The sequence below is a fragment of the Leucopleurus acutus genome, assembly GCF_964270905.1.
Source record: "Leucopleurus acutus genome assembly, chromosome: 14".
Lineage (NCBI taxonomy): Eukaryota > Metazoa > Chordata > Mammalia > Artiodactyla > Delphinidae > Leucopleurus > Leucopleurus acutus.
In genome coordinates, this window is record NC_139156.1 from 48,213,896 (window position 1) to 48,225,415 (window position 11,520).

Consider the following 11,520-nt stretch of genomic DNA (forward strand, 5'->3'; position numbering starts at 1 on the left):
GAACCTCACGGAGACAGGCCTGGGCTCCTATAAGCTCCCATGGCTCCCCAGCACCATGCCCACCTTGTCCCAGACATAGGACCAAAGACAAGTCCAACCTGGCCCTGCGCCCCAGGGCTCAGTGTTGGGGGAATAGAGGCACACAGAAACAGGCATTTGCACGGTGCATGGGAGCGTCAGCTGCATGGCGGGAGGGTTTGTGGAAGGGGCTGCATTGTAGGAGGTTGCACCATGGTGAACCTGACAATGTGCCAGCTCTGTTATCTGGTAGGAGAACCAAAGGACCGTCATCCCTGCATTCACGTGGCAGATGTTGCCAGAGCCCCACTCTAAGCTCTGGGTGTGCACTAATCAGAAGGGACTTGGCTGCAACCCGTGGAAAACCATCACAGTGAAGCACACAGGAGAGCAACTCATTAGTACATAACCGTGGAAAAGAAGTACAGGGGGTGTGAGAACGTATTGGCAGTGGCCAGACCCATTCTGTGTATGTTGGGGGAGGATCAGGGAAGCTGAGATCTTAAGGATGAAAGAGCAGGAGCAGCTTGGACAAGGGTGGTTAATGACGGAGCATGGACAGCATTCCGGGTAGAAAAAAAGGGCACATGCAAAGACTGAGATGAGCAGAAGCACAATGTTAAGGGAAATGAACAAGGGTTAACGTGGCTGAGGCAGAGAGGGAGGGCGTGCTGGGGGAGGAGGCTGGGGAGGTGGGTGAGACCGGCAAATACAGGACGTTAGCTTCCAGGTAACATCAGGATTTAAGCTTTTGTTTGCAACAGAAAACCTAATTCACAGCGGCTCAAACAATGAGGAAATTGATCCTCTCACCTAGCTCCTGGCAGCTGCAGGCCTGGTTAAGTTAGGGACTGAATAAAGTAACTTGGGATCCAGGTTCTGTCTATATTTCTGCTCTGCCCTAATCAGCAAGTTGGCTTTTCCTTAGGCTTGTTCCTCCTGTGGTTAGAAGTAGCTGTCAGAGTTCTAAGAATCATTTCTAGACACAAAAATGTTCAGTGGAATAGGAGAAAATGTTTCTTCCTTGGTTTTTTTTTCTTTTCTTTTCTTTTTGAGGATGAAAAACCTTTCCTAGAAGGCTCCTGGCCCTAGACCTGACTCCTCCTGTCCTTGGCCTGAGCTGGCTCACACATCCATCCCTAAGGCCGACACTCACAAGGAGAACAGGATGAAGAGGGATTGTTGGGCCAATTGGAATTTCTCCTGAGTCAGGCAGGGGAAGGATGCATTCCAGAAAAATGTGAGGGCTCTGCCAGTCCAGCCCCACCTGCCTCCTGCTGTGGCCCCAGGTGGTCTCTCCCAACCCTGGCATCGTCTCCTGGGGCAGGGGCTCCTGGAGATGCTGGAAGCACCTCCAGATTACCCCAGGTATCTCTTCAAGGACCTTCCCTTTAGGCCTTCGCCCATTTTGCAGCTGAGCCCTTCTTTGGGGGACAGTCAGCAACAGGAACCAAGCATGAAACTGGGCCTGGCCCTGGGGTGAGGGTGAGAGATGCTCAGGGTTAGGGAGGAGACCTGTTGCTTCCTTGGGAGGGATCTCAGATTGGAGAAGGGAAAGGTCACCTGTGGGGTGTGAAGGGGAGGGATAGGGGTGGACACGACGACACTGCCCCCTGCTGGCATGTCTGGAAAGCCTCTGGGAAAGCCGGCCCCGAGTCACCGTGTGAAGGAAAGATGACGGTTTTTTTCCTCAATCTCCCCAGAACTAAGAAGTGCTGTGTAGCCAATATTAGTGAGTTGAAACGGCATGACTACGTATGTGCTCATCCAGAAGAGAACGAGATCATTACGGACAGAGGGAATAGTGTGTGCAAAGGTGTGGAGGTGGGGAAACGGAACGGGCCGTCACCTGCCGAGGTGTGGCGGGGGTTCGGATGAATAGGGCAGCCAGCGCCCGGCGCCAGGGCTGGACCTTATCCTGTGGCAACACTGAGTCACCCATCAGCAGGACTTACCCAGGGTTGGTATCGCGTGCATGGACACGTGGACACGTGCTGGGGAGGGCGGAGGGAATAAGGTTTGCGCGAACTCTAGACCCTCTGGGGAAACCTGCCCGATAAAAAAGTCGGCCTCTGCGCTGGGCCAGAAAGTACAGGCGCATCCGGAAGGGAAGGGGTACCCGACGGAGTGGCCTAGCGTGCGCACGCACACAGCCGGGTCCAAGCGCTTCACGCCCACGTGCGCCGCGCCCACGTGCATCGCCCCGTGCGCCGCAGGCACCTCCCAAGGAGGCGCGTCTTGGGCGGAGCTCCTGGCGACCACGCCAAACACAACTGGGTGGGACTCAGATCTTCGGGGCGTGTCCTCGCCCTCCCGGTCCGGCCCCGTGACTCACCGTCGGGTGCGACAGTCGCGCAAGCACCGGGCGGGCGGCGTAGGGTGATGATGGCCAAAAGCTCCGTCCCTGCGTCCCCCCTCTTCCCCAAGAATTCCTGCCCCCTGAAGTCCTCGAGGGCGCCTGGCCCTGGGATGCCTCGATGCTTCCAGCCCCCCGCCCCCCGCCCCCGGCTTAGCTCACTGGGAGAAGTTCCCGAGGCCCCCGCCCAGACCTGAGCTCCTCGAGGATATGGGCACCGAGTATCCCCCTCCTAGGAAGGGGCGGGTTCCTGGAGCTGAGGGAGCGGGTTTGGAATCGGGGGCAGGGGCAATAGAGCGGGAGAGGGTCACGTATCTAGATGGGGGGGTTGAACTTCGGATAAGTGGGAGTCTGGACGCACGGTTAAGACATGGGAAATGAGTTCTTGGACAATCCGTCTGGGTTTCCGAATTTGGAATGCCAGGACTCTGGACGTCAGGGCTGAGTTTCTGGATACCTGAGCCTCTGCTCTAAGTGAGGGAGGGCTGGGCCCAGTTTGGGAGGAGGCATTCAGTGGACACAGAGTAGGCATATGTGCTTTAATGAGGTGGCCCGCCAAGAGCCTGCTAGAGCTCCGGGCCTGGAAGGGAGTCACCCATGTCTCCCTTCTGTCATTTCAGGAGGCGGAGTATTTTCCCCAAACCCGAGAAAGCCTCAGAGGCCTGGTTAGCAGTCTTGTCGATGGTTTCCTGGGTAGACTTGGCAACCTGGTCCATGGCTGGGAAAGGAAAGGATAGGGCAGTTGAGTGCGGGGCCCTGGGGAACCACAGCCCTGCGGGGTTAGCCTGGCCTGGGTCTCCCTCCCCAGGAAGAAATGCTGGTAGAGGGTCTGCAGAGGAGAGGGTGTGTCTGGGCAAGGGCTGGGTGGAGGGCAGGGCCGCGCTGGGGCTGTCCACCCTCCTGCCCACCAGCCCCACCAGACCTTTCTGCCCTGTTTCTGTGGTCTCATCCACCACTTGCTGAGTTGCTGCTCCAGCCGCCGCCACTAGAACAGAGACATGTGGGATCCTGTTGAGATACCACCAACCCCAGGAGCCCCACCATTGCCAACCTTATCTGTTCTCTAGAGTGGTCTGTCCTACAGGCCCAGGGATGGATGCCACTGAGGTCAAGTTCTTTGACCAAGGCCCCTCAGTGAGGGGCATGAGCCCTTTCCATGACTCCAGGTTGTTCTTGTTTATTTGTAACTCTGGGCTCCTCCTCTCTGGCCTGCTTCCCTTGCCTCTCCAGGATTGCTGCAAAAATATCCAAGTGAGGAAGGAAGGCAGGGCTGGGCCAGGCTGGAATTGGCATCTGGGCTGTGGCTACTGCTGGGCACAGCCCAGGGAGAACCCTGCCGCCTTTAACAACTTCTCCCCCGGAGGCTTGGCCCAGATGCCTGAATTCCCACATTTAGAGCACTGGGGCTTCCACTTTGCAAGGCCCTCTCACCACCTCCTGTCTCCTGTGCCTCTCCCCAGAGGGCACACAAGCAATGACTGCCAATGCCTCCGTGAGAAGGCAGCGTAAGGCATTAGGAAACGAAGTGTGGAAAGTAGGTGAAACTTCCAAAGTCAGGCCATCTCCTCTAGACCGGAGTTCGTGCCTGTGAAGAACAGGGTTTCCAGGGGCTCAGGTGGGTCCCCACCTGCTCGGTAGGCAGACAGGTGGCTCTGGCCTTCAGAGATCTGACTCATCCTTGCTGTTGAACAGGAAAGGGCCTGCTTTACCCAGACCCTGGGGACCAGGGGGTACAGGGGTCAGGCAGACCCTGGGTCTCCTGCTCACAGAGGTCCCTGGGGTCTCTGTCTGACGTAGCACAGTCAAGACCACAGGGAAGGAGACTCTGCACTCAGCTTACAGATGGGGAAAGTGAGGCCCAGAAGGAAGGGTAGTGTAGACAGAGGCTTCCTGGTACCATTTTAGCCTCAGGGGAGCAACTGTGGGCTTTCCTTGGGGCACTGATGAAGGAGGGGGTTGGTTTAGGTGTTGTCTGTTGACTGGGGTATGTGCAGGACAGACTGGGAGCTGGAGTCCCAAGGGAGGCTGAGCTGGGACTGGAAGAGCTGCCGCTGGTGGGGCTGAAGTCTCCTCACGTACCCTACTCCCCAGTCCATCCCCAGCCCCCAGCTGCATAACCTCAGGTCTGAGGGGGAAAGAGCCAGAGGTGGAGAAACTAAGACTGGGGACCTGCCCTGCCCGCATGAAGGTGGGAAGACCCTCTGCCTGAGGACTTAAGAGGAAATGAGTATTTCGGAGGAGGGCGGGGAGTGCTCAAAACAAAGCCCGGTGGGAGTCTGAAGCCACCCGTCCCATCCTGTTTCTGTGCGCCTCTGGGACCTGGCGGGCAGAGATCGGGCGTGGTGGCGGAGCGCGCTCTCCTCGTGGACCGTCACTCTCCCGAGGGCCAGGGTGGGGCCGCTCCCGGCCCCAGCAGCTGCCTCGGATTGGCTCTGGCAATGCCCAAAGCACCCCACCCCCCCACCCCACTCCTCTGGCACTGCTGTTCTCCCACTTCCCTCAAGGCATCATTCCCGGGCTGGTCCGGGTGGGCGTCCTTCCGGGTCCCTGCAGCTCCGGAGAGGGCCCTTCCTAGCCAGAACCGCCCGCCGACTTTCCGGCTGCGCAGTCTCCAGGCTTCTGCCCCCGCCCCACCCCCGCGTCCACCCGGGGGTCCCACTGTGTGCCCCAGGTCGCGCGCTGTCCTCACCCGCTTCCTGGGCCGCCCCCTCCACTTGCTGCGTCAGGTCCTGCAAGCCCTTGCTGGCCATGGCTGTTGGGGTCTGCGAGGTGCTTCAGGATAACCGTAGCGACGTTGGATCCTGCTCAAAGCGGCGGCGACCCGAGCACCAGCTCCGGTTTTTAAGGCGCCCCAGGGCCGGCCCGCCCCGCAAAGAGGGGGGCTGGAGGGGGCGCGGGGCGGTTCCCAGCACTCGAGCTCAGGGGAGTGACCGGGCCCTGCTCCAGTCCCCGCCGGCCCGAAAGCACAACCTGGCCTCCGGCGGGCCGTAGTGGGAAGGCCGAGGGTCTGGAGCGGGTCTCGGGGCTGCAGAGGGACTGGATCAGGGGTCCAGAGAGCGGCTGGGAGCAGAGGGGGGCGCACCAATCTCCCTCTACCGCGTGAGCGGGACTTTTCCTCTTTGACCCTGAAGATTCCCCAACCTGTGAGCGCGGGGTCAGCACCAGGTCAGGATCTCCAGGCTGGAGTTGTAATTAATAATAGCAGCTGCCTTTTATTAAGCATTTACCTTGTGCCTGGCGCTGCCCTAACGCTTACAGCCTCTAGTGTAACCTTCACAACTCTTGGAATGGGTGTTATTGGCAGTTTACAGGAAGCAATTGAGGACAGAGGGCGAGTTAGGTTTCACCCAAATTCACATGTCAGGGACTCAAGTCCGAGTCGGTGGGCTGTAAACCCTAGCGCCCTGACCCACGCCGAGCTGGCGGTCCCCACACACTCAGCCTAGACACTGAAGACTGGCCCTCTGCCCAGCCGCTGCTGGGACAGGGGTAGGGAGGGAGCGCAGTGGGGAGATGGTCGAGTAAATCCCACCCCCTTCCGAGAGGGTGAGTCACTGGCGTGCGTGCGACCCTGGCTGGGGACCAAGCAGCCTGAGGTGGAGGGGGAGTGACGGAGAAGGCGGCCCGTGTGTGTCCAGCCAAGGCAAGGAAATCGTTGTCGGTCACCAAAGCCCAACGACTTGGGCAGGAAGCACCCCAGGCCGAACAGCGAGGAAGAGAGCGGCCAAGCCGCAGGCCTCTCAGGTCACCACTCCTGGGACCGGCGCGCGGGGCGTGGTGACGAGCGGGGGCGCTGGGAGGGGAGTTAGTGACCTGAGCGTCAGTAGGGCAGCCAGGGATCCCAGAAAAAGCAAAAGACCCTCGAGGCACTGTAAGGTCGGATCTTAACACACGGCACCGCGAAACAGAGGAAAGCTTCAAGTGAGCTTTATTAGGGAGCGCTCCCGGGCGAGGTTCACTGGTCCGAGAGAAAGGGGCCAGAGAAGTCGCGTCCATTACTGGACGAGGGGGATTTTTATTGGGGTAAAAGCAGAAGGCGGCTTGCAAGGGGAGGGGGTGGTTTGCTATACAGGGTAATTCCTTATGTGGTGAGGATACAGCAGGGCCAGGTGTTGGTTGGTCTGTTGTGGGGCGTAAGCCCATTTTCCCTTCCTGTCAGCCCCATTGTTTTCTGGGCAGGAAGTTAGAGTCTCAACATCCTGGCGCTCAAGGGTGCAGTTCGGACCCCCACCCCGCCCAGCGCTCCTCCGCTCCAAAGCCCGCCTTCGGAGTCTGGAGACCACCCACTCTGCATCTGGGTGCGGCGGCTCGACCCTCTCTAAGGATGCTCTCTGATTCATCCTCTTTGGGCCTGTTTCTGCACGTCCGTCGGGGTCTCCCCTATTTTGGAGCTCTGGGAAAGCTCCCACCTACCCAGGTCCACTCGGCTGGCCCAAGCTCTGCCTGTAATGCGTGGGGAGGGGTGGATAAGCCTTGGAGGGTCAGCCCCTGGTGTGGGGTATATGGAAACACACACACACGAAATTGATTAAGGGAGAAGGATTCCCGGGCAAGAGGAAGGGGCAGGCGCTGAGATCAGGTGAGGGGATGGGACACCAAACGCAGACTAAGAAAGCAGCTGCCCCGCCCTGCCCCGCCCCGCCCCTCCCGGCCTTGAGCCTGGTCCAGTCCCGAGCACGAAGGCGCTGCAGAGCCGCCTGATGGTACCTCCTGGACTCCGGCGAGCCCCGCCCAGACCCTGCCCCAGGCCTGCCTGCCCTCCTGAGGCCTGCCAGCCCTCCTGAAAAACCACCAGCAGCACCAGTCCCTTTAGCCAGGAAGGTCTTTTACACGGCTTCAAGTTAGCTCACCACTGAGCTGCTGTTGCTATTCGGCACCAGGCCCAGTGGGCAAGGAGCGGGACTGGGAGGCAGCAGCCTCTCTGGGAGGGGCTTTTGGGCCCAAGCAGGCGACAAAACGGACAGTTGAGTGGCTGTAAAGCCTCAGGCACCGGAGTCAGACCTCTTGGGTTCACATACCCCCAGGGCAAGTTCCTTCATCTCTCTGCGCCTCAGTGTCTCAAGGAGCCTCATCAAGCCTGACGGTGGGGGCACAATACCAGAATCTCCCCAGTGTTATGGTGAGGATTAACTGGGCTGATGGATGCCTGACACTCAGCTGAGGGTCCTTCAAGGTGCGGGGAGGGAAGGCCCCCTTAACCTTGCTAATTCTTACTCATCCTTCCAGTTTCATCGAAAATATCACAACCACGGGCTTCCCTGGTGGTCCAGTGGTTAAGAATCCGCCTGCAAATGCAGGGGACACAGGTCCGAGCCCTGGTCCAGGAAGATCCCCCATGCGGAGCAACTAAGCCCGTGCACCACAACTACTGAGCCTGCGCTCTAGAGCCCGCGCGCCACAACTACTGAAGCCTGCGCGCGCTAGAGCCCGTGCTCCGCAACAAGAGAAGCCACCACAATGAGAGGCCTGCACAACGCAACGAAGAGTAGCCCCCAGTCGCCACAACTAAAGAAAGCCGGCGCACAGGAGCAAAGACCCAACGCAGCCAAAAATAAATAAATTAATTAATTAAAAAAATATATATCACAACCTCTGGGAAGCCTTCCTTAACTATCACAGATTAGATGAAGTATGCCAGATTGGGCCTCCCAGCATTCTGTACTTCCCTAACATGACACCAGACTTCAGTGATTGCTTTTCAAATTCTCTCTCTTCCCTCTGTAGGAGAGCAAAATTTGACACTCCAAAATGTCATTTTGGCAAGCCAGTTATTTCAAAGTGAAAACAATCAAGGCCCAAAAGACTCAGGGAAAAACTTTGATCTTTCCCCTTAGCTGAATTTAGAGAGAGGGCCTTACAGGAATAGAGCTATCGCCATAAATAACTAGAGTATGAACTAGGTGTGTAGACAGGGAGGAACCGAAATAAGTCTATTTGTTAAAATTCCTCTCTGTGTCCCATTGTCCGTACATGGCCCAGCAAACATTTATTTACCGAACATTTGCTTTTCCATCTCCATGTCAATTGCCTTCTTCCCCAAATCTCTAGCCCCAAGATCCTCTTTTGTCTTTAGCTGAAGATGCTATTTAAGGTGAAGGCTTCAGCCATTTTGACAAGTTACTCAGTTTTCCTGGGTCTGTCCCATGTATACACGCTATTAAATTTTGATTTTCTCCTGTCAATCTGTCTCATGTCAGTATGACTCTTTGAACCAGCCAGAAGAACCTAGAAAGGTAAAGGAAAATTTCTTCCTCCCTGACACCTCCAAGATTCCAAGCAATTGGAGAGGAGAGAGCATACCTAGTTTGCTTAGTTTGGTTCCTCAGAGTCAAGTACCTTGCCTGATACTTGGTAGATGATTGAAAAATCTGTTAACAGCAATGTTGGAAGAGGTCATCAAGAGGGTGTAACTGTTGGTTGCCTTGCGAGCTGGACCTGGGCAATCAGAGGCTCCTCACCCCCTCCCCTGTCCTTGGAATGTATGTCCTGCCTGCAATTCCCATACCAGCGGCCATTTCAAGGACACAGCCTTGACAGAGTAAGGTGTTGTTGAAACCCTCTGGATTGAATATATGACTGACCCGAGTTAAGTCCTCTGTTAACTTTTAAGATTTTGGTGGGCTGGGGCAGAGATCTATTCATCTTGTGGCCGCCCAAGACAAGCCTCATATGTAAGTTCTCTTATTAAAACTGCCACCTGGGCTTCCCTGGTGGCACAGTGGTTGAGAGTCCGCCTGCCGATGCAGGGGACACGGGTTCGTGCCCCGGTCCGGGAAGATCCCACATGCTGCAGGGTGGCTAGGCCCGTGAGCCATGGCCGCTGAGCCTGCGCGTCCGGAGCCTGTGCTCCGCAACGGGAGAGGCCACAACAGTAAGACGCCCGCGTACCACAAAAAAAAAAAAAAAAAAACCCTGCCACCTACTGGGACTTCCCTGGTGGTCTATTGGGTAAGACTCCACGCTCCCAATGCAGGGGGCCCGGGTTCTATCCCTGGTCCGGGAACTAGATCCCGCATGCACGCCGCAACTAAGAGTCCGTATGCCGCAATGAAGATCCCAAGTGCTACAACTAAGACCCGGCGCAGCCAAAATAAATAAATAAATATTAAAAAATAAAACAAAACTGCCACCTACCGAAAAAAAAAAAAGGGACAGGGTGCCTGATGCTTCTCGGATAAGGAGAGGATGGGGGGAGAGCAGTAACTCCTCTAGGGAAGTCAGGTGCAGCCCCACAGATCCCACAGCACATAATAGGGGGCTTAAAGGCAAAGAGCACTGCAGTGCCCATGGGATGGGGAAGAGGCTACCTGGACCGGGCAGACCTTGTTGTTTGATCACAGGAACTGGCCCTGAATATGGGGGTGAGAGCGGGCGGCAAGCAGCAGGGACCCTCCCAGGTTCCTTCAGCAGAGGAGAGGGCACTGGGACCCCAGGGGCCGAGTCTAGGTGTCCTCCTCCCCCAGTTACCTGAGAGGGCCCAGCTCCTCCCCGCTTTCTCTCCGGCAAGCCCAGGCCCCAGATGCCCTCCTCCTGGGGCACGCACAGGCCTGCTGATGAGCAGTGTCTGAGCCCAGAGCAGGAACACCTGGGACTGCCCGCACCTCTTCCAGACCCTTCATTCCTCCCACGGTAGGGTTTGGGGGCTGCAAGAGCAGCAGCTCACTGCTCCTTTCTGCCTCCTCAGCCGTGGATACCCATGACCGGCAGGCTGGGATACAACGAAGCTCAGCTGTGCTTGACTGGTTCCCAGCCCCCAGGGCTGCCCTTGACCTCTGCTCCCCACCACAGAGGCAGGGTGGGAGGGTGGTGTGGACTCAAGTTTTGGTGCCCACACCCAGGGCTGGAGGGCTGGGGCGAGCCACTTAGATGCTCTGAACCCAAACTGGCTGTCAAAGGAAAGGGAGCCTTGCTCTCTGCTCAGGCACCTCTGAACGAGACTCCAGGGCGCGATGCCAATAGCCCTTCGTGTAGGACAACGGCCACCCTGGTCCCCGGGTTGTTTTGAAACCTTGGGGGTGGAGCATCTGCCATAACGCCACTGCAGCCCCCACAGTCCGGGTGGACGGAGCAGAGCATGGGAATCAGCTGCCTGGCTCTGGAGCGAGGCCACCTGGACTTCTGCCCGGGTCCCAGCTTCCTAGCTTTGTGCCCTTGGGCAAGTTATTTAACTCTCTGTTTCTCAGTTCATTTTCAACGAAACTGGGACGTGCCATTTGTTTTGAGGATTAAAGGAGGTAAAGCACTCAGTACAGTGTCCCACACCTGGGAGGAGCTCAACAAATGTTTTTACTCTTTTTCTCTCAAGGCGGAGGCTGGCTCTTCTGCCTCTAAGCTGTTGTGTTTTCTAATGATACTTGACAGAACTCTTCGGTGAAAGGGAAAGCCCAGGTCCAGCTTGGTGGGGAGCTCAAGGCTGGGTGGGACCAGGCGGGAGGAACCCTGGGGTCACGTCCGTCTTCGCAGAGGAGGATGCAAAGAGTCCCTACTATGGGTTTAGACTTCCCATCTTTGAAAGTTACCATCTGCTCCAGGGAGGGGCGTTAGGTGTCCCTGTTCCCAGAAGGAACTGTTGCACCAAGGACACACGTGGAGGGAAGGCCCAGGAGGCCCATCCTCACCCTCTGTCGTCAGTGGGGTCCATTCTCAGAGGGTGAGCCAAAGCTCAAAACCTGGGGCATCCCGGCCTCACGCTCCAGCGGACAGTGTGTCCTTGAAGGTGTCTGCCCGAGCCAAAAGCAGGGCTGCCACCTCCATGTGAAAAGCCAGTGGGGGTGGCCTGGTTTCAATCCCTGGTCGGGGAACTGAGATCCTGCAAGCCACGCAGCATGGCCGAAAAACAAAAAGCAAAAAACGGCAATGGCGGGGTGGTGGTGCAGGGGGACTCCCTGAAGGCAGTGCCCGCTATCAGTAGGTTCCAGAAACGCCCAGGTGTTCCCGTAGCATACCTGGCCCAGCTCCTGTTCCCAGGAGGGCCCAGAGGGCATCTTCATGAATGAGGCAGCACAGACAGGAGGCCTGAGCAGGTATGCAGTAGGGATTTGAGTTTTATTTGGAATCATTAAAAAAAAAAAATTCATAGCAGCATCGGTGGGGTCAGAAGGACCAGAGGGGGTGAGGGAACAAGGGAGGCAGGTGATGGTGGTGGC

The 11,520-nt window shown here is 57.2% G+C and overlaps 1 protein-coding gene across 1 annotated transcript; it reads right to left on the reverse strand.

Moving 5' to 3' along the window:
* Nucleotides 1-2,905: 2,905 nt before the first annotated feature.
* Nucleotides 2,906-5,179, reverse strand: ADIRF (adipogenesis regulatory factor). Its single transcript, XM_082854229.1, has 3 exons — nucleotides 5,064-5,179; nucleotides 3,297-3,359; nucleotides 2,906-3,092 (listed from the first exon to the last, which is right to left on the reverse strand). Exons 1-3 carry the CDS (start codon nucleotides 5,122-5,124, stop codon nucleotides 2,986-2,988), a joined length of 231 nt encoding a protein of 76 aa, XP_082710355.1. The 5' UTR covers nucleotides 5,125-5,179; the 3' UTR covers nucleotides 2,906-2,985.
* Nucleotides 5,180-11,520: the final 6,341 nt, after the last annotated feature.